This window comes from Dendropsophus ebraccatus, chromosome 9 (assembly GCF_027789765.1).
Source record: "Dendropsophus ebraccatus isolate aDenEbr1 chromosome 9, aDenEbr1.pat, whole genome shotgun sequence".
Lineage (NCBI taxonomy): Eukaryota > Metazoa > Chordata > Amphibia > Anura > Hylidae > Dendropsophus > Dendropsophus ebraccatus.
The window spans coordinates 109,488,297-109,513,967 of NC_091462.1; the positions used below are offsets into that span (position 1 = coordinate 109,488,297).

Below are 25,671 nucleotides of genomic sequence, written 5' to 3' on the forward strand. Positions count from 1 at the left end.
TCAGAGTGCCCCCATTACTTATATATCAGAGTGCCCCCATTACTTATATATCAGTCAGAGTGCCCCCCATTCCTTATATATCAGAGTTCCCCCATTACTTATATATCAGTCAGAGTGCCCCATTACTTATATATCAGAGTGCCCCATTACTTATATATCAGTCAGAGTGCCCCCATTACTTATATATCAGTCAGAGTGCCCCCATTACTTATATATCAGAGTGCCCCCATTACTTATATATCAGTCAGAGTGCCCCCCATTCCTTATATATCAGAGTTCCCCCATTACTTATATATCAGTCAGAGTGCCCCATTACTTATATATCAGAGTGCCCCATTACTTATATATCAGTCAGAGTGCCCCCATTACTTATATATCAGTCAGAGTGCCCCCATTACTTATATATCAGAGTGCCCCCATTACTTATATATCAGTCAGAGTGCCCCCATTACTTATATATCAGAGTGCCCCCATTACTTATATATCAGTCAGAGTGCCCCCCATTACTTATATATCAGTCAGAGTACCCCCCCATTCCTTATATATCAGTCAGAGTAACTAGAGTGCATGTAAAACCTTCCACTGGTCACTAGAGTATGAACTACAACTCCCATAACTCCTCAGCCGGAGACAGAACGAGGAGGAATTCTGGGAGATGTAGTTCAATAGGAAGCTGCCTGTGCCAGTAAACGAAAGTGTGGCGTAACTAAGTAACGTGCTGCGCGGGGAATCCTGGGAGATCGGGCTGGTTGCTAGGAGACGGAAACGCTGCACTGTAGAGGTAGGTGATCTACTGGGAGAGCAGAGCCGGCTGTGTCCGAGCGGCGTCCTGGCGGCTCCTACCGGGGATAACATTAGGAGACCCGGCCATAGAGGAGCAGAGTCAGGGCGATACCACTGCACCGCCATGGGGGGCACCCTTAGAGCTCAGTCACCTGAGAGGTCCCGGATGCTGGGATATGAGGGGCTGTGACATGGAGGGAGCACAGAGGTCCATGGTGGTCCCTGTAAGAGGGGTCTGTCACCCTGCAAGCAGCCCCCATATCCCAGCTGCCTGAGCCACTGTGATAGGAGGGATGACACACAGATCAGCATCCTCAGGCCTCTCTATGTGTAACCAGTGATATCCCGCCCTGTATGGAGGGAACTGATGTAAAATAAAAATAACACAATAGTCCGCATCAGTCACTGTAAGATCATCGTATAGGTGCAGCCAATGTCACTTACCCATATACTTCAACTGCTATTCTTTGACTTGTAGTCCTTCGTAATGATTCACAATGATAAGCGGTGAGTGACGCCCTCCTGGTAGGTATCCCGCAGGGGCGGCAAAGCTATCCTGGTAGGTATCCCACAGGGGGGGCAAAGCTATCCTGGTAGGTATCACACAGAGGCAAAGCTATCCTGGTAGGTATCCCACAGGGGCGGCAAAGCTATCCTGGTAGGTATCACACAGAGGCAAAGCTATCCTGGTAGCCGGTATCCCACAGGGGCGGCAAAGCTATCCTGGTAGGTATCCCACAGAGGCAAAGCTATCCTGGTAGGTATCCCACAGAGGCAAAGCTATCCTGGTAGGTATCCCACAGGGGCGGCAAAGCTATCCTGGTAGGTATCTCACAGAGCCAAAGCTATCCTGGTAGGTATCACACAGAGGCAAAGCTATCCTGGTAGGTATCCCACAGAGGCAAAGCTATCCTGGTAGGTATCACACAGAGGCAAAGCTATGCTGGTAGGTATCCCACAGGGGCGGCAAAGCTATCCTGGTAGGTATCCCACAGGGGCGGCAAAGCTATCCTGGTAGGTATCCCACAGAGACAAAGCTATCCTGGTAGGTATCCCACAGGGGCGGCAAAGCTATCCTGGTAGGTATCCCACAGAGGCAAAGCTATCCTGGTAGGTATCCCACGGAAGGCAGTTCAACTGGCTGCTATTTGCAAGGTACATGCCCCGGCCAGCGGCACGTAATAAACTTGCACTGTAAGTCCCGAACCTGAGTACTCTGTGATGTCACAGAGTAAGATACCTACCAGGATAGCTTTGCCTCTGTGGGATACCTACCAGGATAGCTTTGCCTCTTTTAGATACCTACCAGGATAGCTTTGCCTCTGTTAGATACCTACCAGGATAGCTTTGCCTCTGTTAGATACCTACCAGGATAGCTTTGCCTCTGTGGGATACCTACCAGGATAGCTTTGCCTCTGTGGGATACCTACCAGGATAGCTTTGCCTCTGTGGGATACCTACCAGGATAGCTTTGCCGCCTCTGTGGGATACCTACCAGGATAGCTTTGCCCCTGTGGGATACCTACCAGGATAGCTTTGCCTCTTTTAGATACCTACCAGGATAGCTTTGCCTCTGTTAGATACCTACCAGGATAGCTTTGCCTCTGTTAGATACCTACCAGGATAGCTTTGCCTCTGTTAGATACCTACCAGGATAGCTTTGCCTCTGTGGGATACCTACCAGGATAGCTTTGCCTCTGTGGGATACCTACCAGGATAGCTTTGCCTCTGTGGGATACCTACCAGGATAGCTTTGCCTCTTTTAGATACCTACCAGGATAGCTTTGCCTCTTTTAGATACCTACCAGGATAGCTTTGCCTCTGTTAGATACCCACCAGGATAGCTTTGCATCTGTTGGATACCTACCAGGATAGCTTTGCCGCCCCTGTGGGATACCTACCAGGATAGCTTTGCCTCTGTGGGATACCTACCAGGATAGCTTTGCCTCTGTGGGATACCTACCAGGATAGCTTTGCCTCTGTGGGATACCTACCAGGATAGCTTTGCCTCTGTGGGATACCTACCAGGATAGCTTTGCCTCTGTGGGATACCTACCAGGATAGCTTTGCCTCTGTTAGATACCTACCAGGATAGCTTTGCCTCTGTTAGATACCTACCAGGATAGCTTTGCCTCTGTTAGATACCTACCAGGATAGCTTTGCCTCTGTGGGATACCTACCAGGATAGCTTTGCCTCTGTGGGATACCTACCAGGATAGCTTTGCCTCTGTGGGATACCTACCAGGATAGCTTTGCCGCCTCTGTGGGATACCTACCAGGATAGCTTTGCCCCTGTGGGATACCTACCAGGATAGCTTTGCCACTTTTAGATACCTACCAGGATAGCTTTGCCTCTGTTAGATACCTACCAGGATAGCTTTGCCTCTGTGGGATACCTACCAGGATAGCTTTGCCTCTTTTAGATACCTACCAGGATAGCTTTGCCTCTTTTAGATACCTACCAGGATAGCTTTGCCTCTGTTAGATACCCACCAGGATAGCTTTGCATCTGTTGGATACCTACCAGGATAGCTTTGCCGCCCCTGTGGGATACCTACCAGGATAGCTTTGCCTCTGTGGGATACCTACCAGGATAGCTTTGCCTCTTTTAGATACCTACCAGGATAGCTTTGCCTCTTTTAGATACCTACCAGGATAGCTTTGCCTCTTTTAGATACCTACCAGGATAGCTTTGCCTCTGTTAGATACCCACCAGGATAGCTTTGCATCTGTTGGATACCTACCAGGATAGCTTTGCTGCCCCTGTGGGATACCTACCAGGATAGCTTTGCCTCTGTGGGATACCTACCAGGATAGCTTTGCCTCTGTGGGATACCTACCAGGATAGCTTTGCCCCCCCTGTGGGATACCTACCAGGATAGCTTTGCCGCCTCTGTGGGATACCTAACAGTAACAGGATAGCTTTGCCGCCTCTGTGGGATACCTAACAGTAACAGGATAGCTTTGCCGCCTCTGTGGGATACCAACCAGGAGGGCGTCGCTCACCGCTTATCATTGTGAATCATTACGAAGGACTACAAGTCAAAGAATAGCAGTTGAAGTATATGGGTGCGTGACATTGGCTGCACCTATACGATGATTTTATAGAACAGTGACTGATGCGGACTATTGTGTTATTTTTATTTTACAACAGTTCCCTCCATATAGCACAGCACAACTAATTGTTTTTAGATCATTTCTACAGATAACCTATTGGTATGCGACAGGATGAGGCAGGTAGCCACCAGTTGTTAGCATGCAGCTGGATACGGTGGTATCTTTATTTATAGTAGCGCAGGTGTTTTAATTACATATTTGCATAGTGATATCCCACTGATGGCGGCCATTGTATCATCTCCAGACCTACAGGAGTATAATACAGTACAGGATCAGTAACGTATGTACACAGTGACCCCACCAGCAGAATAGTGAGTGCAGCTCTGGAGTATAATACAGGATGTAACTCTGGATCAGTACACGATAAGTAATGTAATGTATGTACACAGTGACCCCACCAGCAGAATAGTGAGTGCAGCTCTGGGGTATAATACAGGATGTAACTCAGGATCAGTAATGTAATGTATGTACACAGTGACCCCACCAGCAGGATAGTGAGTGCAGCTCTGGGGTATAATACAGGATGTAACTCAGGATCAGTAATGTATGTACACAGTGACCCCACCAGCAGGATAGTGAGTGCAGCTCTGGGGTATGCTCAGACGCTGCAGTGATGTGATAGTTATAAGTAACTGCTGCCATCTAGTGGTCACCAGGGGTAGAGGAGATAATGATCAGAGAATGATGTCACTGATTGCACCTGTCATCATTATATAAAGGTCTTAGTACTGTGATGCCTCCTTATCGTAGGTGTGCGCTATACGCTAACTACAGGGCCTTTCTGCCTGACTAGTCAGGGGTGCAGTAATCAGTATATAGCACTCCTGTCTGTAATACGATTACTTATTATACATGCCCTTTGTGTCTGGTGACAGTCAGACCCCGGGGCCCCCCATCCTCGTACCTTACACCTCATGTCACTTTTACTATTCCTCCGTCCCTCCACACAAAGTATGTTAATAAGTCATGGCGGTGGTGACACTTGTAATGGGACCTACATCCTTAATCTCATGTCTCTTATCTCTTCTCAGAGCGGTAGCTATGGAGACAGCACTGGAAGACGTGAAGACTCGGCCCCCCGCACCGGTGCACATCACGGTTCTCAGAGCACATGATCTGGTAACACCTCATAAATAGCACCTTGCCTGATGAGTCCCCGCCACCGCCTCTTAACCCCTCACAGCACCGACAGATTTGTATCTCACACATAATGGAAATGGAATGGACGCCTCCTAAGTCACCCGTGCTGTGACCATGAGATGCAGGGGGAGCAGACTTTATTGCAGCCGGCCATTGACATGAGCCTCACATATCTGTCTACCTTTATCTGTCTCCCAGCCGTCTGTCATGCTCTACATAATAAAATGTGCCCACCTCTAATCTTCTGCAGTCACTGCCGCACCCAGAGGGGGGTAGTGTAATGATACATACAGGGAAACCATTGAAGTCATTGCTGAAACCATGAGGCTAATCCGGATCTTAGCTCTGAATATTCCTAGTGAGCTAGGATGGATTAGGTCAGGTCTAAGGATAGGAGGCTAGGAGTGGGGGATTAATGGTGGTTTACAGGTTAATGCTTGGTAAACTCTGAAGGTCTAGAGTAATAAACATTAACACCTGGTGGTGAAGGTGTTAATGATAATCTTCCTGGTGGTGAAGGTGTTAATGATAATCTTCTTGGTGGTGAAGGTGTTAATGATAATCTTCCTGGTGGTGTGCCGTATTGATGAAGTAATGCTCATGGCTCTTTAGGGTAGTGAAAGTGTTAATGATAATATCCCTGGTGGTCTGGGGTAGTGAAGGTGTTAATGATAATCTTCCTGGTGGTCTGGGGTAGTGATGGAGTAACCTACCTAGTGGTCTAGGGTAGTGATGGAGAAATCTTCCTGGTGGTTTGGGGTAGTAAAGGTGTTAATAGTTAAGTTGTTAATGGTGATTTCCCTGGTGGTCTGGGGTAGTGAATGTGTTAATGGTAATCTCCCTGGTGGTTTGGGGTAGTGATGGAGAAATTCCCTTGGTGGTCTGGGGTAGTAAAGGTGTTACAGGTGATCTCCCTGGTAGTCTGGGGTAGTGACGGTGTTAATGATAATCTGCATTGTGGTCTGGGGTGCTGAGGGTGGTAATGATAATCTCCCTGGTGGTCTGGGGTAGTGACGGTGTTAATGATAATCTGCATTGTGGTCTGGGGTGCTGAAGGTGGTAATGATAATCTCCCTGGTAGTCTGGGGTAGTGGCGGTGTTAATGGTGATCTCCCTGGTGGTCTGGGGTAGTGGCAGTGTTAATGATGATCTCCCTAGTGGTCTGGATTGTCTGCCCAGGTTGTGCCATGGTTTGTACCTAACTTTATTTCTCTTAAACAGAAAGGAGTTAAAGGAGACGTCCCGGTCACCTATGTGAGGTCTGAATTTAATAACATTCTCCTGGGCGACTCTCCCAAGCTGGAGACCACCCCAAACAAGCCCACCGAGTACAACTTCACCAGCAGCTTTGACATTGGTGGAGACAGTCCTCACAGCCTGGATGATGTGGCCCACAAGCCGGTCTTACGTAAGTCACCTGTACCCACCCAGTGCAGCAGGGGAAGAGATAGCAGAGCCCCCTGGTGGCTGAACCCCATATCCACACATGTAGGCTCTAGGGTCCCCCTCATAGTGGCAGACCCTGGTATTACTGACCTCTCACCCCTCACTCTCTCTAGTGACTGTCATTGAGATCTTACCCAAGGAGAAGAAGCAGAAGGAGGAGAAAACCAGCGTCTTGGGGCAAACAGCTGTGGATCTGCTGCCCTTACTGCGAGGTGAGGATAGTATTGTCTATGTCAGTATCCCCCCCTGCAGCCCCCCAGCCTGTCAGGATATGATAGGGGTTGTAGGACACTGATCTGTGTACAGAGGGTCCGTCCTCTCCTCCATGTCACTGATGACCAGTGCCCTTTGATTTTGAGGGTCTCTGCCTTTATGACATTGTTGGCTCCCAGGCCTGGCTATGTGAGGGGGATCAGGACGTCACTGGGGATTTGGCTGCACTCGCTGTGACCGGACTCTGAACTTTCCTCACTGATCCTCAGATCTCAGCTGCAGTGCCCCCCGCAGAGCTGATTTACCATCCTGCCGCTCACACTCTATCCCCCTCTGTGTGTTTTCTTAGAGTAATCCTCAGGTAGTGCTTCCTGGGAATACAGAGAATTTGTGGCCGAGTCTCGACACTTCTTCTGAGCTGCCTGTAACATTGATCGGCTGCTCATAAGAAGGGATTAGATGGGATCTTCAGTGCGTCTCTGATCTGTACTGTCAGAGTCAATAGAGACTCAATGTATTGTTAAAGGGGTACTCCAGCGGAAATCTGTTTCTTTCAAATCAAGTGGTGTCAGAAAGTTATATAGATTTATAATTTACTCCTATTTCAAATATAAAGTCAACTCATGCTAGTACTTATCAGCTGCTGCATGTCCTGCAGGAAGTGGTGTATTCTTTCCAGTCTGACACAGTGCTCTCTGCTGCCACCTCTGTCCATGTCAGGAACTTTCCAGAGCAGCAGCAAATCCCCATAGAAAACCTCTCCTGCTCTGGACAGTTCCTGACACGGACAGAGGTGGCAGCAGAGAGCACTGTGTCAGACTAGAGAGAATACACCACTTCCCGCAGGACACACAGCAGCTGATAAGTACTGGAAGACTTGAGATTTTTAAATAGAAGTAATTTACAAATCTGTATAACTTTGTGAAACCAGTTGATCTGGGGTACCCCTTTAAATCTATAATGACGTATTACTCATCCTTACTGTATCTCTCCAGCGGGCACTACATATACCAGACCCAAGTACCTGACACAAAGTGCCCTGCCAACCTGTCCCATCCCCGGCTGCCTGGACTGGCAATGCTTGAACAGCTGGTACCCCCGAGGCTGTCACCGACAGGCACAGTGACAACCCCTGTAGTCCTCCTTCCTCTATATTACCAGCTACCATTTCCTCTTGTTACCTCTCATTCATTCATCCTATTGTATCTCTAGGTGAATGTAATTTTAAGGTCACCATCCCTCTGCACCCCGTCCATGGCTCTCCTTTGGAAACTGTTCACCCAGAGGCCAAGGTAACTATCAAACTCGGGGGGCAAAAGTTTTTTTGGGAAAAAAGGTTTATAACTTTCTAATATACTTTGGGGGACATTTTCCAAGACCGGCATACTAGTACGTCCGTTTTAAATAAAGCCCCGACCCTTTTTCCTGGTCAGAGATGTAGGCCTGTTAGGGTCCATTTAGGGCATGTTTACACTGAGTAAAACAGGCCGCTGCGGAATCCCGTCTGTCTCAGTGTTTCATTGCCCATCTATGGGAGAAAGCGCGCTCCTCCGCTGCCGTGGCTCTCCGCTCAAAGCAGTGACATGTCAATTCTTTGAGCGGAGAGGGGAGGAAGCGGACGTGCGTGCGCCCTCCCATTCACTCACTACAGGACACTGAGCACGGCGGGATTCTGCTGCGCAATTCCTCTGTATTTGCTCAGTGTGAAAACACAGAAAGATTATCTGCCAAAGATTTGAAGCCAAAGCCAGGAATGGATGTGAAAAGAGGAGAAATCTCAGGCTTTCCTTTATGACCTTTAAGACTGTGTAAACAGTCTTTCAAAGATTCACCTTATGTGTGAGATGGACTTAAGCGCTCTTTTAAACGATCACAATATAGATTTTTCTAACGATTTATTCGTCTAAACACTAATCGTTATTAAAACCAAATTGTTGCTTCAGAATAGTTAAATGATCGATTGGGCGAATTATCGCTTCGTGTAAACTCATCATAGAAGTCAACCGTCCCTACGCAGCAAATCTACATCAGCTTCCAGCAGGCGTAGACTTGTAGCATGATAACCATGATAAATCAGGTGTGGGAGGAGGACTTGCCTCTTCCCCACCTTGCCGCAACCCCCCTGCCTGCCGATCAGGCAGCCCGTGATATGGCTGACGTACGGCAGGGGCGCAGATTGATAAAGTACGGCACTTATGTTCAGATTTTTACACATTTTCAAAATCTCAGAAGAGGCAATCCTGTTCTGGTCTATTCCTTTATAATCTGGTCATCCATTTGTTTGTTCGACAATGTCTCCCAATAGCCCATTTACATGATCAGCTTGACTGAGCATACGCATACATGTGTCCTACATGTGGGAAGAGGGGAGAAAGCCGCTGACAGACATCTCTGGTGGCATCTTATCTCTCCAAGAACAAAAGAATCCAGTAAGGTTAAAATCCAACTTGCCACCTGCTCTCTACTATCGGGGAGAACCCAGAGACACCATATAGATTAGCAGGTCCTGCTGACTAGTTCTAATGTGTATGGCCAGTTTCACAGCTGAGGTTTTGTTACTATATCTATAACCTACAAAATCCATCACTCACCGCTGGACAGGCCGATAAGTGCCAGGAAGGGATTTTATCTCCATGATGTAAGCGTGAATGGTGCCATTTACGGGCAGCAAGGAAAGATCAGGACATTTTTGAGGAATAATACACAGGATGTAATAGAAATTCGCAGCTCTTGATTTTCACATCTTTACCTCTTTCTATTTTAGCCCAGCCTGGAGGTGGCAGTGTCTGTCCCGGTGCCCTTACTCACTGAGTCACAGATAAGCAATGGGAACCTGCTCCGAGTGACCATGGAAGCCGCTTACTGTGTCCCTGACTCCTGGGCCCCCACTGGCCCCCAGTACAATTATGTGACCAGCCTCCAGTTACCGTCTGTGGGAGAGGTAGGATACAACCGGCTCTGTCTGTGGTTCATACGTGGTTGCTACCTGTGCACCATCCCAGGACCATCTCCATCCCCCTCCAACAAATCACAGCACTGAATGGCTAAAAACCTAAGGAACTTGTACACATTTTCATTTACACTTATGCTTCATTCACATCCAGAGCAGCACTCATAATTCTGCTGGCTGCACTGCCTTGTTGTTGACAGAGATCACATCACACTGCTGCATTGCATTCTGGGAGTAGTGGCTTGCTGCAGCTGGACACTGCTCACCACTAGTCCCATGTGGTCCCGGTGTGACTACAATATATAGACACCTGCAGATTATCACCTGTTGAGCCCTGTTCCCTGTTTTTGGTGCAGAGAGATTCAATGCTGATCTTTTCCAATGGCGTCCTGAAAGGCGGTGGAGAAAGCGAGCCTGTCTCACGACAGAAGCGATGGCCCATGAGCGGAATCTCGGCTCCAGGAGCCCAGCATATCCCAGAATCCTTCATTCTTTCAGAGGCCTATGAAGAAGAGGACGGGGAAATGAACCGGAGAGAGGTGAGTGGGCGGAAGGGGATCCCTGTAACAACCAATCAGGTCACTAGTTTCATTTCCAGCCAGCTCTGTAAGAGCTGGAATCTGATTGGTTACAATGGGCTTTATCTCTGTTTTCCTAGAGGAGAGCAGCTTTGCATTATTTTTTACCAGAGAGCATTGCATGGCCTGTTATATTCCCCCTGTCAGCCTGGCGGTCTTCCTCAGGAGACACATCACTTCCTCTCACTGGTTTTATTTGCACTGGTCTCTGCTGTTGGATGCTTCTGTAAACCGGCCACCCTCCATGTTTTGCTGCAGGACAAAGACTTCCGCATTGAAGCCGAGACCCTTAAAAAGAGAGTGACGTGGGACACGGAGAGACGCTGCTACCTTGACCAGTCTGCGCTGAACAGGTGAGCAGGGGTCGTCGGCTCCTATACATATGCCTTACTAGAGGGAAATGTACATGCTAACAGGACACCCAACATTCAGTTAGGCATTTGAACAACAAGACGTCCAAACCAGGCAGTCCTGTGGCCATAAGATCCTGGCGGTCCTGTGGCCATAAGATCCTGGCGGTCCTGTGGCCATAAGATCCTGGCGGTCCTGTGGCCATAAGATCCTGGCGGTCCTGTGGCCATAAGATCCTGGCGGTCCTGTGGCCATAAGATCCTGGCGGTCCTGTGGCCATAAGATCCTGGCGGTCCTGTGGCCATAAGATCCTGGCGGTCCTGTGGCCATAAGATCCTGGCGGTCCTGTGGCCATAAGATCCTGGCGGTCCTGTGGCCATAAGATCCTGGCGGTCCTGTGGCCATAAGATCCTGGCGGTCCTGTGGCCATAAGATCCTGGCGGTCCTGTGGCCATAAGATCCTGGCGGTCCTGTGGCCATAAGATCCTGGCGGTCCCGTGTCCATAAGATCCTGGCGGTCCTGTGGCCATAAGATTGGAAGCGCCAGCAGTGATGAAACAGACAGGATTGGGACATCAAGGAAGTGAAGACACACACAGCTACTGCTGGCGGTAGTCATGGCCGAGCGGCCTCCATTGTTACTTATCATGTCCCTCCTGACATAAGGGACAGACAGAGCTTCCCACCAATCACCACTTCAACCAATGAAAGCATAAAATCCTATATATGTATTATATAAATAATCACAGTAATAAACCGCTTACTGTCACTATAGGACGGATCAGTAATGTTTTTGCTTTCTGCAGTTTACAGAAGCGGATCGCAGAGTGCCGGTACTGGCCGGTTGAGGTCATGCGAGCACCTTTTTCTCCTCCTGGCAAATCTAAACCGGGAAAAGGAGAAAAGGTAAGTGTCCTGAGCAAGGATGTTATATCGCTTTATGCTGCAGCTAATTCTACACATTGCAGTGTGTTTATCTATACACGGTCACCTCAACAGTTTTGATTGGTTGACTGTTGAGCCCCCACTGATTCCCATAAGCACTCTCCCAGTCTCATCCCCTCTGTGCTCTGTTTGCATTGACTTCAATACACAAGGGCCAGAAATGATTGACATGTCAGTTATTTCCATGGCCATACCAAACAACGGCCGCTGTTCAAAACACTGTGTGAACAACAGCCGTTGTTTGCATTGCCTTCAATGCAACACATTTTTTTTTTTTTTACAAAAACAGCCGTTTCAATGGAAAACAATGGGCCTTCTTGGCATAAAAAATACATTGCGTGAACATAGCCTTATAATAGATTTGATGACCGCTCGGCCCCCTTGACTGTATACGTGGCCCAGATTTATCATAATGTGTAAAATAGAAGCTAGTATAAACTACCCACTGCCAATCACAGCTCAGCTTTCAACTTTGTAAAAAGAAAGCTGAGCTATGATTGGGCAATTTGCACCAGTTTCTATGTTACGCACTTTCATAAATCTGAGCCACAGCCTCTTAGGTTATTTAGAGAGATATAAGAAAGAGCCACATTACACTGTCCTCCTAGTAGGCAGAGAAGGTACCGACTCTAGCTGCCCATGTGATGCTGTGCTGATGCATTATGGGAGTGATAGCAGATCTGAAAGAGAGAGAACGCAGTCTGAGAGTCAAGATGGTGGCTGATCAGAGGTCACATGACCCAGCTACACTAATAAAGTGTAAGCAGCAGAGCTGGGATAAAACAAGTGACACTGAAGGCATAGTGTGTGTGTGTGTGGGGGGGACTTTTGACATTTCATCAGTCACTGTGGCAGCAGCGCAGTACACTCCCAGGCCGCCCGTTAATTCTAACACTTTAGCCTCAAGGACTATAATAGGGAATTAGCGAGCGGATGGAGAGTGAGTCCCAAGTAGATTTACAAGTAAAAAGAAGCTGATTATACAGTTATTACCAATGATAGTGCAAGACTAAAGCACAATAGTGGACACATACTGCAGTAGGAGTCTTGTCCACAAGAGCTTACAATCTGATTGAAGACAAGCCCTGGCTGGGTGGATATGAATAGCGGGAAATAACGTTTTTGTCTTTGCTCCATCCAGCAGAGTGATGAGGACGCACAGATCTCCTTCCATGGAGTGGCCTACGTAAACATGGTTCCCCTGCTGTACCCAGGAGTCAGACGTCTGCGCGGAGCCTACAGGATTCTGGCCTATCAGGACGCAGAGGTGCTGGAGAAGGTAGGACAAGGCATATACACCCACGACACACACACCTGCCCACCAGCCTAGTCACATGGTACATCTCAATAAGTGCGGCCTCTGGGTTCATGTATATAAATCCCCTGTGAGCTAAATCCATCAGCAGCACAATCTCTCTGCCTTCCTGATAGTTTGTTACAATGTATCGGTGCAGATAACACAAATTAGCCAGACATAGAGAAATGTCTAAACCATTGTGACGAATCATCAGCAGTGAGAAGTATTTAGGAGTTTTTAGCCTCTAGGCTGTGCCCATAACTCATTATAATATATATCCAAGCATATCCATAGGGCTCCATTCACATCACAGAAGCTGGTCAATACACCTTTTTATTTGTGGTATGGAGCAGTACAGTCTGTTAGGTTATTCTGTACAAAGGTATACACTATAAATAAGTTCACTGCTCTGTATACGTATGTTTTACAATGAGATCCTATGGTGATGTATCCCACTATATGCCCATGCAGTGGGATGCTTCATAGCCTTCCATTGGAGGTATATATTGTATCAGGATCCTATACATCAAACATAGGCTCTAATAGCAATGCGAGAAAGGGTTTCACCTAAAAAGTAGCAGGGTACCTGTCTCTTTAAAAAAAAAAACAAAGAAAATTTTTTTACATGGTATGGCAACATGTCAGCCGTTTTGATTATTGGGGGTCTGGTTGATGAGATCACCACCGATCCCTAGAGCAAATAGGTAGCAGGAATATGATACAATGACAGCTCGTAGTAAGTCTATTGGCTTTCTGTCAGTCTGTAGCCATTCATTCTAGGGATCATCAGGGGTCTCAGTACCCAGCCCCCTACTGATCAGAACTGCTGACATATTGCTATGACACGTCAGAAATATTTTAAGATACCCTTTAAATACACTGTCATTAGGATTATAGTAGGTGTCCTATCTCAGGGTAGCATAAACTAGTGATAGAGAAGCCGAACAGAATGATGTATCACTTACATTGTTCTGTGCAGCTGATCCAGAGATCTTCTCCTGAATAACATGGACAATAAGTAGTCCTCTCCATTAGGTGCATGAGCTCAGTAGTCCTGGATATTCATGAGAAGCAGAAAACTTCACCCACCAGCTGCTGATTGGCAGTTATCTATCCATGCTGTGTATAGGCAGTCAACTGTCAATCAGCAGCTGGAGGGTGGGGGGGAGGGGTGTGGTAAGAATGCTATTCTCCTGCATATTAGGAGAACGGCTGAACAGAATTATACACGTAATACACCGATCTGTTCAGCATTTCTGTTACTATTTTATGCTGTCCTCATTTAGGGTATAAACCCACACACCGTATATGCAGCAGATATGCAACAAATACGCAGCAGATTTGTTGGTACAGATTTGATGCTGTGTTCAGTTATTTAGATCTAATCTGCTGCGATTTTGCTGCGAGTTTGCTGCGTATCGCAGCAGTAAATACGCTGCATATACGGTGTGTGGGTTTATACCCTTAAAGCGGCATAAACCTACTGACAGATTCCCTTTAAGCTTTATGCACAGAAAACTGGTCCAGCCCTTTAAATTAGAGCCATTAACATGCACTAGTAACTATGAAAGGATATGTCTGAATACCCTATAAAATATACCATGGCTTGTTGTACATTTTGCCTTCTCTAATCTCTCCGTCTCTTCTTCTTGTAGACAAAATGTGATCACAGCGTCCTGCGAGACTTCGTCCGGCAGAACAGCCTGATGGGTAAACCGCCCGCTGCCCCACAAGGCCTCAACTCCCCTCATGTCAAACCATCCCCCAGCCGCTTAGCCAAAGACGAGAAAGGCGGCAAGGAGAAAGAAGGCGGCAGACGGGTGAGCGCTGTGCCGGGGATAATGGTCGCTGCTATCGGTAACATAGCTGCTTCTCTTGATTAATGTAAATGATCTCCGCTTGCTGTCAGTGAATAAGGGAAGAGCTGCCTTGTCTATATTCTGCCCTGAGAAAGTCTTCCCATATTAAAGGTGTGCAAAGCACTCTGGGAGCTCTGGGTGATAAATGTTACTGCCAAGAGAGATGGTGGCTGCCTTATGAGAGATGGCGGCCTCGAGACACTAGACACCAAGGTCATTATTCTGTACCAGAGCACAGTGCGAGAACAGCCGTCTCATGGGCTACTAATATACAGAGGTTACCGAGCATTTCTATATAAAGTGTATTTATCAGGGAGAGAGGACGTGCATAAATATAGTGTCAGCTAGAAATCAAGACCATGATGCTTTCCAAAAATACACCCAGATTTTAAGCCTGACCAGGTCTGATACCAATGAGCTCCTCCATCCTCCTCCATGGCTGAGTGTAACTGACAACTGCTCTTCAGGCCACTGATCCTGAGTTACATCCTGTATTATACTCCAGAGCTGCACTCACTATTCTGCTGGTGGGGTTACTGTGTACATACATTACATTACTGATCCTGAGTTACATCCTGTATTATACTTCAGAGCTGCACTCACTATTCTGCTGGTGGGGTCACTGTGTACATACATTACATTACTGATTCTGAGTTACATCCTGTATTATACTTCAGAGCTGCACTCACTATTCTGCTGGTGAGGTCACTGTGTACATACATTACTGATCCTGTACTGATCTTTAGTTACATCCTGCATTATACTCCAGAGCTGCACTCACTATTCTGCTGGTGGGGTCACTGTGTACATACATTACATTACTTGAACTGATTCAGGGCCTTTATGGTTCTCTTTTCCGTCCTGCAGATGTCCGCTGTGTTACGATCCTCAGAGGTGGCAGACATTGACCCTGCATCGATAAACCAGACACCACCAGTAAACATTGAAGGACAGGTACACAGTATTTACCTAAAGGATAAAACTATAAATACAATGTCGCCTGTGGGGATACAGATCTGAGGGAGGAGGGATCTATAGTGTGAAGTTGCAGGAATGAGCCACAGGTTTTTCCCCCTTTCCACTATAACAGGGTCCCTCATCCTAAATTATTTCTGATCAGTCATCGCCTCTCAGTAGTTCTTGACTTATGCTGCCATCTAGCTGTCATGTAGGATAATGCATCTCTAATGTTACATTGTTATTAATTACTATTTAAACTTTTTTCAAGTATTCTTCATGATGAGAAAGCCTTTGGTAAGTGATACCCAGATATTCGCTCATCCAGCACATTGTCCAACACTGGTTTTGCTGATGAGTCAGATAGGCTTCATAGAGAGCGACAAACAGGCAATGATTTCGTTTACGAGGAAGCATGCGGCTGTTCATGCGAAATGATTGGCGCTTGTTTGTCCTCCTGTATCTGAACGCTGATCGTATGATGGAATAAAGTGCCCCCGATCTCATATATTCAGTAACTACAGTCTTGTTCTTGTAACCTCAGCGCCCTGTTCTTCAGGAAATAGCCGCTGACATTGTTGTACTTGTGTAGTGCATTGAACTCCCTGGACAGATTTGAATGACCCCCTTTACCTGCGGCATGTCACATGACTCTTCTCATCTCTTTGCAGCAATATGTGGATTCTGGGACATACCTGGTATTGGAGCTGACACTGGAGAAGCCATTAGTACCCAAGCGGATGGCTGAAGAGATGGCTTTGAAGTGAGTGACATTGGGGGGGGGGGTCTCATCTTCTGCAGGCAGCTGTGTTATAGACAGACATTGAACAGTTAAAGGGGTATTCCAGCAAAAACCTTTTTTCTTCCCAGAAAGTTATATAGATTTGTAATTCACCTCTATAAAAAAAAATCGGAAGTCTTCCAGTACTTATCACCTGCTGTATGGCCTGCAGGAAGTGGTGTATTCTCTCCAGTCTGACACAATGCTCTCTGCTGCCACCTCTGTCCATGTCAGGAACTGTCCAGAGCAGCAGCAAATCCCCATAGAAAACCTCTCCTGCTCTGGACAGTTCCTGACATGGACAGGTGGCAGCAGAGAGTACTGTGTCTGACTGGAGAGAATACACCACTTCCTGCAAGACATACAGCAGCTGATAAGTATTGAAAGACTGGAGATTTTTAAACAGAAATTAATTACAAATCTATATAACTTTCTGAAACCAGTTGATTTGAAAGAAAAATATTTTTGCTGGAGTACCCCTTTAAGAGGAGGAATCTGTAATAGTCATCCACCCTCATCTACATCACTGGTCTCCATCCTGAAGCTCTCCAGCTGCTGTGAATGATTGGCTCTCGCCATGCTCTGACAGACATGCTGGGAGTTTTAGTTCTACAATAGCTGGAGAGACTTAGGTTATAGAACACAGATCTATTAGCCATTATCTGATTTTTTTTTTCATGTAAGTGAAAGGTCTGACCTCTCTGTGTCTGACTGAGATGCTCATCATCTTTGCAGGGTGAATGAGCTGGTACCAACCAGACCTCAGCTTGGCCGACGCACAGCCGGGGCGCAGAAGGTGAGAGTTGATCTTACATGCGTGCTCCACCATACATGGGACAGTGGGAAAGCATCATTAATCTAATAATATATGTGTCTCCCTCTCAGGCCGTCACAGATTACCACAGCCAGGTCACCAGCATCACCAGCGCTATCTTAGATGAGTACTGCCAGCTGTTTGGGCAACAAGAGACCAACACTGTAGACGTAGATCCACAAGTCCTGGAGGAACAAAAGTGTCAACTGAACTATGAGCTAAACTGCTCCGGGAAATACTTTGCCTTTAAGGAGCAGCTCAAGGTATTCATAACCCAACTGTGCAGGGAAACCCTCACTGCAACCCTTTCAGTCTCAGGATCGGTTGGATGTTGGATGAAGGTGATGCTGTATCTTGATATGGTATACATGAATCAGGAGGTTCTGGATGAGATTAAATGGTAAGAGAAACCCATTCCTTGTCCAATGAAATGTGTGTCTGTGTGCAGCACTCGGTGGTGAAGATCGTAAGGGAGAAGTACCTTAAAACCACTGCGTTTGAGGACCGCGATCAGCTGCAGGCTTTCCTGAGTGAGCTGTACATCTACCTCGTGGATCAGATGCACATTGCTCTCAACAAGGTACAAGACTCATGGGGAGATTGTGTTTTAAAATACACCTTTTAAAGAATGTGTATATATATATATTAAACATTTCCTTCTGTTTTGTGTATACAGATATCTGTCTCCATGGTAACAGACTACAAAAAAAACCCTGTGTAGTCTGACCCTGTCTTACATCCAGTCATTGTATGGACAGATGGGATGGGGTAACACATGAATTCAGGATCAGACTACACAGGGTTTGTTTTGTTTGTAGTCTGTTACCATGGAGACACAGAAGCCTGTATAGGAGCTGTAGACACAAAATGAGTTTTTTTTTTCTTGTAAAATTGCGATATGTCAGATAGATAACATATGTATCCTTAATTTGGTTTTAAAGTGTGAATCACGTAGTGATCCCCATTGTCCATCTTCCCCATAGACCCTGTTTGATGACAAAGAAGAGGCATCTACGGCCCCCATGACGGACACTGAGCAGCTTTTGCGATTTGCCAAGGAGGCTGAAATGACTGAAGATTATAATCTGGCAGAAATGTATTACCAGGAGGTAAGAAAAGTCACTATTACCCACACAGACAGCCGTCAGGCGGTGTGAGCAGTGACTGTAATATATATAGGCTATAACAGGCTAGTGCGAGCCCAGTGGCGAGCTCAGTGGCTCGGGACCGGTATTGGGGGGGCTCAGTATGATTTGCATTGACATCTTTCACTGACGCATCCAACATAATGAGAAATGTGATGAAGAAATGAGCGGAACCAGAAACTGATAAAGAGAGCGCAGGCCGGGCATCTGGTGTGTGGTCTAAGAATAGGTGCAATTCATGACAAACATTGGGGCCATATGTGGAGGCATCTGATGGCACGGTAGAGAAAGGGGGTGGTGGGCGTGGCTTGCTATACTGCTGACATTTTCAGTTGCCCCCCCCCCCCCCCATCTGGCCCAGGTTCCATGTCTTGTCCCCTGACATGCAGAGCCCTAAATATCTCGTTCTGGGATCTGATTAATTTAAAGATGTGGACGGAGATTTAATTTAAGTGTCTTGTCCGGAGTCTGAATTAATTTGCAGAGTCTGGTCTGAGATCTGAATTCATTTTGGGGTCTGGGGTGTGAATAATATAGGGGTCTGGTCTAAGGTCCGATCTGGATTCTAAATGAATTTAAAGTGACCCTGTCATTATAATATTCATAAGCAAAGGGACACTTAAGGATCTTGTCAGGGGCCCAGCAGTTGCCCCCCTGTGGTCATACACTCACGCCTTATACTGTGGATAGCAAATGTTAAAAAGGTACTCGGGCGAAAATCTTTTCTCTTTCAGATCGACTGGTTTCAGAAAGTTGTACAGATTTGTAATTAACTTCTATTTAAAAATCTTAAGTCTTCCAGTATCTATCAGCTGCTGTTTGTTCTGCAGGAAGTGGCATATTCTTTCCAGTCTGACACAGTGCTCTCTGCTGCCACCTCTGTCCATGACAGGAACTGTCCAGAGCAGGAGAGGTTTTCTATGGGGATTGCTGCTGCTCTGGACAGTTCCTGACATGGACAGAGGTGGCAGCAGAGAGCACTGTGTCAAACTGGAAAGAATGTGCCACTTCCTGCAGAACAAACAGCAGCTAATAGGTACTGCAAGATTTAAGATTTTTAAAAAGAAATAAATTACAAATATATATAACTTTTTGAAAACAGTTAATTTGAAAGAAAAACTTTTTTGCTGGAGTACCCCTTTACGGTTCACTTTGGGGTTGGAGCTTGTTTGTTGGCTGGTTTTGTACCACTCCTCGCCAGTAAGTGGCAGTCATTCCCCTGTACCCTCATCCCTCTGTCTCCTCCTACAGAGACTGGCTCGTGACCGTCAGCGCATTGACCACTGGTTGGATTATGGCTGCTTTAAACTACTAGTCGGCGACTACATCAAAGCACAGGAATGCTTCCATGAGGCCTTGGTCCTAAACCGGGAACATTTACACAGGTGACTAAAGCTCCAGCAGCATCCACACCACAGTATGAGCTCTATGGGCTTATTTATAGCTAGAGACACAGATCTGCCATTCAGGAGCTTTGGGAAAGCTGGTGATATCTCAAAGTTACTCAACTGTCCAAGATTTAGATAGAACTTACTAGAGTGTAAGGACACATAATAATGACTCTTGCTATTGGTGGTGATGGTGGACTGGGCTCTTGATGATGACATCTCATTGTGTGCAGCCTGCTCCTGTGCGGTATAGTAGCTGTTCTCATGGATAGTAATGTGGAGGCGGAGGTGTTCTTTGAAGACGCTACATGTGTGGCCCCTGGCAGTGCCCTGGCCTGGACTATACTGGGTAAGAGCTCGCTGCCATCATGGCTGCCCTATAAGAATATGTGCATGTAACATATGTGACCTGTGCTGTCTCCTGTGTTCATCCTCCAGGCCTGTTCTATGAAATCCAGGGTAATGACATCAGGATGGAGATGGCGTTCTCCGAGGCAGGAAAGCTCCACCAGGCTGTGCTGACTGTGGACAGACCTGCGGACGAGCCTGACTCCGGAGTGCCACATGATGGAAAGACCATTCCTGGAGAGGCCAGTGACAATGGTAAGAGATGTCCTGAAATACTCAGTGCTGCTGTGGCATACTGGTCTTATCACCATATGGGCGGGTTCAGACTACGGAATTCTCGTGTCACATCTATTCTTTTGGCGCAATGCGGAATCAGCCGGTCCATAGAGCTGGCGGAAAGGTGTGCGTCTGTGAGCGCGTACAAACGACGGAATTCCGCAGAATTTTTCCCTGCAAGAATTCCGTAGTCTGAACCTGCCCTTACTCTGCACTGCTGGGGAAGCGCCTAACTCCACTGTGTTAATGTCAGTGTCTGTGTCCTCCCGCATGTCTCCCTTTCCCTCCTTACATCAGATGCAGCCCCATCCTCTGTGAATCTGTCCTTATAGTACACCATGTTCCCTATTGATACACTGCATGTGGCTGAAAATGGCAGCACCAGATTTATTCTGAGTATTTCTTGTGTCTGACTAGACAGCGATGACTTAGAGGAGTCATAAAATGTGGCAGATATATTTGCTGATAAATCTGTGCTGTATTGTTGCTTTTAGCGTCCAAAGGAGAGAGTGACGTCCCAGATGAGAATGCACCCGCATCACCGCAGGGACGGCCGAGCTCCGGAGAACCTTCCATGGGTGGCAGATCCCCAGAAGAGCAGACCCCAGGCGCCGTTCCCAAGTCCGTCTCATCGGTGGTCTCCAAAAGCAAAGCTAGGCCTCACAGAGGTGGGAGATCTGTAATCCTGTTTGGGGGGTGGGGTGGGGTTTGTTCCATGTAATATGGTATGACGCTGAGCCAAGACTGTAGGTAATCTGCACTGCGCTCTTCTGGGGACTTCGGGGATCGTTCCAATCCAGCACATGGGTTGGATTTGCTACAGATCATTTATGCAGAAAATCCACAAACAATTCACCAAAAAAATTGGTATAAAAGTCTACACCGGGGGTCAGTCTCTGCACTGATAAATCTACACCGGGGGTCAGTCTCTGCACTGATAAATCTACAGCATAGGTATAGCATTCTCACGGTCTCATTTACACTGTACTGTAATCTACGGCAGTCACATCTGCCATGAACTTACCCAATGTGAACATCAATCTCCTTGTTTTCTTACAGAGCCCGGCACTGACCCCGTTCCTCTGCCGGCTGCCAAAAGTATCTACATGGAAGCCGCCAACTTCCTGGCACAGGTCAATGCAACACAGGTCTGTAAGATAGAAAGTAATCCTAACAAAGCTGCAGCCATCTTATGCACCAGCATAACACTTTACCAACCATTGGCATAGATTGTCATGAATTCTTCTATTCATTGACAGCAAGCAAGAATAAAAACATAAAGTCCATGGAAGATGTGCTATTCACTTTCTCCCCTGTAGTTACAGCTGGTTTTCCTTCTTTCTTGCATACAGTTTGTACAGAGGGCCCTGTCACATGAGCTCCTGAGCCCAGATGGAGGGCCCAGCTGTAAGTACCATCTCCTGTGCGCCCAGGTTCACCTGCTGAGGAAGGAGTATGACGCGGCCAATGAAAACCTGAAGGAGGCGTCACAAATAGACCACCAGGTGCGTCATCCTCTCATCACTATGGGGTTATACAGAGGGATGGATGAGACATGTCCTCCAGAATCATGTCTTCTCTCATTACAGAACCCTGATGTATGGGCTCTCACCGGCCACCTGCAGTACATGAGCGGCAGGAAGGGGGAGGCACGACAGTGTTACGAGCATGCTCTCAGCTTGGTTACTGATGCTTCAGAGCTGCACTCCGTCTACCTCCGCCTGGGATCCATCTATCTTCAGGAAGGAGAAGTGAGTACAGACACTTATATCACTGGTAAAACCAGAACAGCATGGATTACGCACTGGATTATTCTTTATATACCAGTCATGTATAGCTTTATATTAGCGTGGCTCTTCTGCTAGAAATAGTCAGCAATTTGTTGTCAGTCACTAGAGATGAGTGAATCTCAAGCACACTCTGAATGGGTCTGAACCCGAATGCTCCGCATTTGATGACCAGTGGCTGGAGAAGTCCTTAGTCTGCCTGGAAACCATGGATACAGCATCCATGTTTTCCAGGACTCCCTACGGCTGCATCCAACTACTTCAGCCACCTGTATTGCTCGAGGTTGTGCTTAAGGTTTGCTCATCTCTGCTCAGGGTCAGTACAGGGTAAGTAATGTAATGAGCAAATCAAGTAGACCAACTAGACCCGGGGTAGGGAACCTTGGCTCTCCAGCTGTTACAAAACTACATCTCCCATCATGCATGGACAGCTAAAGCTCTTGGCTGTGCAGGCATGATGGGAGTTGTAGTTTTCCAACAGCTGGACAGCAAAGGTTCCCTACCCCTGAACTAGACATTAGCAGTGGCTGAACATGTAGACGCCTTAGTATATCTATATATATCCTATAATATCTGTGTTCTTTATATTTCAGTTTGAGAAGGCGAAGAACACGTACCTGCAGGCCTGTAAGCGCTCTCCCACCTGTCTCACCTGGCTGGGTGTCGGCGTCGCTTGTTACAGGGTAAGGGTTTTATCACAACATATTCTGGTTAGGTTCACACACTGTCACAATGACGACCATTATCTGTAATATACATCATATAATATCCACAGCTGGAGGAGATGCAGGAAGCGGAGGACGCTCTCTCTGAGGCCAATGCCCTGAATAACAGCAACGCTGAGGTGTGGGGCTACCTGACCCTGGTCTGCCTGAGGGTGAGTGATAGCAGTCAGCATACAGCCAGACATACTGGGACTAACCCCCCCCCCCCCAATACTCAGACTGTAGAAATTAGTAAGGAGTCCCTCTTATTGATGTGTGATGTTTCTCGTAGACTGGGAGACAACTGGAGGCCGAGCAGTCTTACAAGTACACCAGAAAGGTGAGTGCTTGTCTGCGTGTACACCGCCACTGTCTATGCTGCAAAGCTCTTCATTGTAGTCAGTGGGAATAAGGTCTGATATGGGGTTAAAGCTTAAATGATGCCCCCAGCCTGGAGATGGAAGGGAGGGATACATACATGGATGCAGTGATAGGTGTTACTCCCAATGCTGACTGTTCTGATCTTGGTCATACCCTCAAGACAGTGCCAACCTTATAATACATTCCATAGTACCAGATCCATAGCCACGCCCATAGTAATATAGTCTTATAAGAATCCCACAGTGCCAGTTGCCCAGTAATACCCCATAGCCTTATGGTAAAATACACCTACCGTGTATGCAGCCCATTTGCTCTGATCACTGTTAGGATGATACAAGGATGGGCTGCCCCCTGCTGTCAGGAAGGGGCACTAACAAAGGCACAGCCCTCACCACAACGCCATTGACTCTTCTTGGTCTATACAAGAAATGTGGGTGTATAATAGTGGATTTATATACTGGAGAGGCGGTAAAAATCAGAGATGGGGTTATATACTGAGGATGTAGGCATATACGAGGGATGGGGTAAATTCTGGAGATAAGGTTGTATTCTGCAGATGTGGGGTGTGTATATTGAAGGTGAGCTTGTGTACTGGAGTGTATACTGGAGACAAAGTTATATATCAGAGATGGGGGTGTATATGCAGGATATTGAGTATATACACCAGAAATATAGGGGGTTTACAGGATATTGGCTGCATATACAGGAGCTATAGGGTGTAGATACTGGAGGTATGGGGTGTAAATGGTAGGTTTGGGGATATACAGAAGATATTGGGTGTATTCAGAAGCTATTGGTAGTATATACTGGAGATATGAAGTGTATACAGGAGCTATAGGGTGTATATACTGGAGATATTGTGGTTATACAGGAGACATTGGGTATGTACTGCAGATACGTGAGTATACAGGAGACATTGGGTATGTATTGCAGATAAGGGAGTATACAGGAGAGATGGGTATGTACTGTAGATATGGGAGTATACAGGAGATATTGGGTATGTACTGCAGATATGGGAGTATACAGGAGATATTGGGTATGTACTGCAGATATGGGAGTATACAGGAGATATTGGGTATGTACTGCAGATATGGGAGTATACAGGAGATATTGGGTATGTACTGCAGATATGGGAGTATACAGGAGATATTGGGTATGTACTGCAGATATGGGAGTACACAGGAGATATTGGGTATGTACTGCAGATATGGGAGTATACAGGAGATATTGGGTATGTACTGCAGATATGGGAGTATACAGGAGATATTGGGTATGTACTGCAGATATGGGAGAATACAGGAGATATTGGGTATGTACTGCAGATATGGGAGTATACAGGAGATATTGGGTATGTACTGCAGATATGGGAGTATACAGGAGATATTGGGTATGTACTGCAGATATGGGAGTATACAGGAGATATTGGGTATGTACTGCAGATATGGGAGTATACAGGAGATAGTGGGTATGTACTGCAGATATGGGAGTATACAGGAGATAGTGGGTATGTACTGCAGATATGGGAGTATACAGGAGATATGGGTATGTACTGCAGATATGGGTACATACTGACCCGTGACACATGCTCTTCCCTCTCTTGCAGTTGAATGTCCAGGACCAGACCCTGATGACAGAGATCCATCAGCTGCAGGAGGAGGTTGGCTTCGGGGACCCATCCTTCTGAGGACACAGGGCGCACAGAAAGCCCTGAATATGGGGCTATACGGAGCAACATTGTTTATACCAATAAAGCTGTACAGTTATGAAATAAACCTGTTCTCTGTCTCCATGAAATGCAGCCTGCAGTGTAAAGCATGAGGGAGCTTATATAGCATACAGATCTATAATTATTTTTTTTATATGTATCTTATGGCTGTCAGGGAATGCTGGGGGTTGTAGTCTTCCAACAGACAAGATCTAGGTATTGCAGACCACTAATACACAGGTCTGGGGGTGCCCAGGAGACCACTCATAAACAGGTCTGGGGGTCTCCAGGAGATCATTCATACACAGGTAGGGGGGTGTCCAGGATACCACTGATACACAGGCCTGGGGGTGTCTCCAGAAGATCATTCATACACAGGTAGGGGGGTGTCCAGGAGAGCACTCATACACAGGTCTGGGGGTGTTCAGGAGATCATTCATACACAGGTCTGGGGGTGTTCAGGAGATCATTCATACACAGGTCTGGGGGTGTCCAGGAGATCATTCATACACCGGTCTGGGGGTGTCCAGGAGATCATTCATACACAGGTCTGGGGGTGTCCAGGAGATCATTCATACACAGGCCTGGGGGTGTCTCCAGGAGATCATTCATACACAGGTCTGGGGGTGTCCAGGAGATCATTCATACACAGGTCTGGGGGTGTCCAGGAGATCATTCATACACAGGTCTGGGGGTGTCCAGGAGA

The 25,671-nt window shown here is 46.9% G+C and overlaps 2 protein-coding genes across 4 annotated transcripts in view; one reads left to right on the top strand and one right to left on the bottom strand.

The window, feature by feature from the left end:
* Positions 1-15,609, bottom strand: part of MSS51 (MSS51 mitochondrial translational activator) — a 39,815-nt gene extending 24,206 nt beyond the window's left edge. The window contains exon 1 of one of the 2 annotated variants that reach the window (XM_069984315.1): positions 15,492-15,609. Coding sequence is in view for 1 of the 2 variants with exons in the window: in XM_069984312.1 (XP_069840413.1) it covers positions 13,786-13,861 (76 nt within the window). In the remaining variant the exon portion in view is untranslated. Of the gene's footprint in view, positions 1-13,785; positions 13,949-15,491 lie in introns of those variants that run through there. The other variant, XM_069984312.1, reaches the window with a different exon arrangement.
* CFAP70 (cilia and flagella associated protein 70) lies at positions 702-25,032 on the top strand. 2 transcript variants are annotated; one of them, XM_069984310.1, is made up of 28 exons: positions 702-781; positions 4,932-5,019; positions 6,262-6,448; positions 6,600-6,698; positions 7,912-7,991; positions 9,464-9,640; positions 10,006-10,188; positions 10,486-10,580; positions 11,385-11,484; positions 12,665-12,802; positions 14,476-14,640; positions 15,547-15,633; positions 16,308-16,399; positions 17,153-17,213; positions 17,303-17,494; positions 17,680-17,811; positions 18,215-18,340; positions 19,628-19,761; positions 19,998-20,113; positions 20,203-20,367; positions 20,883-21,056; positions 21,448-21,536; positions 21,741-21,893; positions 21,978-22,139; positions 22,769-22,858; positions 22,951-23,052; positions 23,172-23,219; positions 24,864-25,032. In XM_069984310.1, the coding sequence occupies exons 2-28, from the start codon at positions 4,942-4,944 to the stop codon at positions 24,942-24,944; spliced, it is 3,306 nt and encodes a 1,101-aa protein (XP_069840411.1). In that variant the 5' UTR covers positions 702-781; positions 4,932-4,941; the 3' UTR covers positions 24,945-25,032. The 2 variants fall into 2 exon arrangements, with proteins under 2 accessions (XP_069840411.1, XP_069840412.1); XM_069984311.1 differs by lacking the exon at positions 702-781 and adding an exon at positions 830-882.
* Positions 25,033-25,671: the final 639 nt, after the last annotated feature.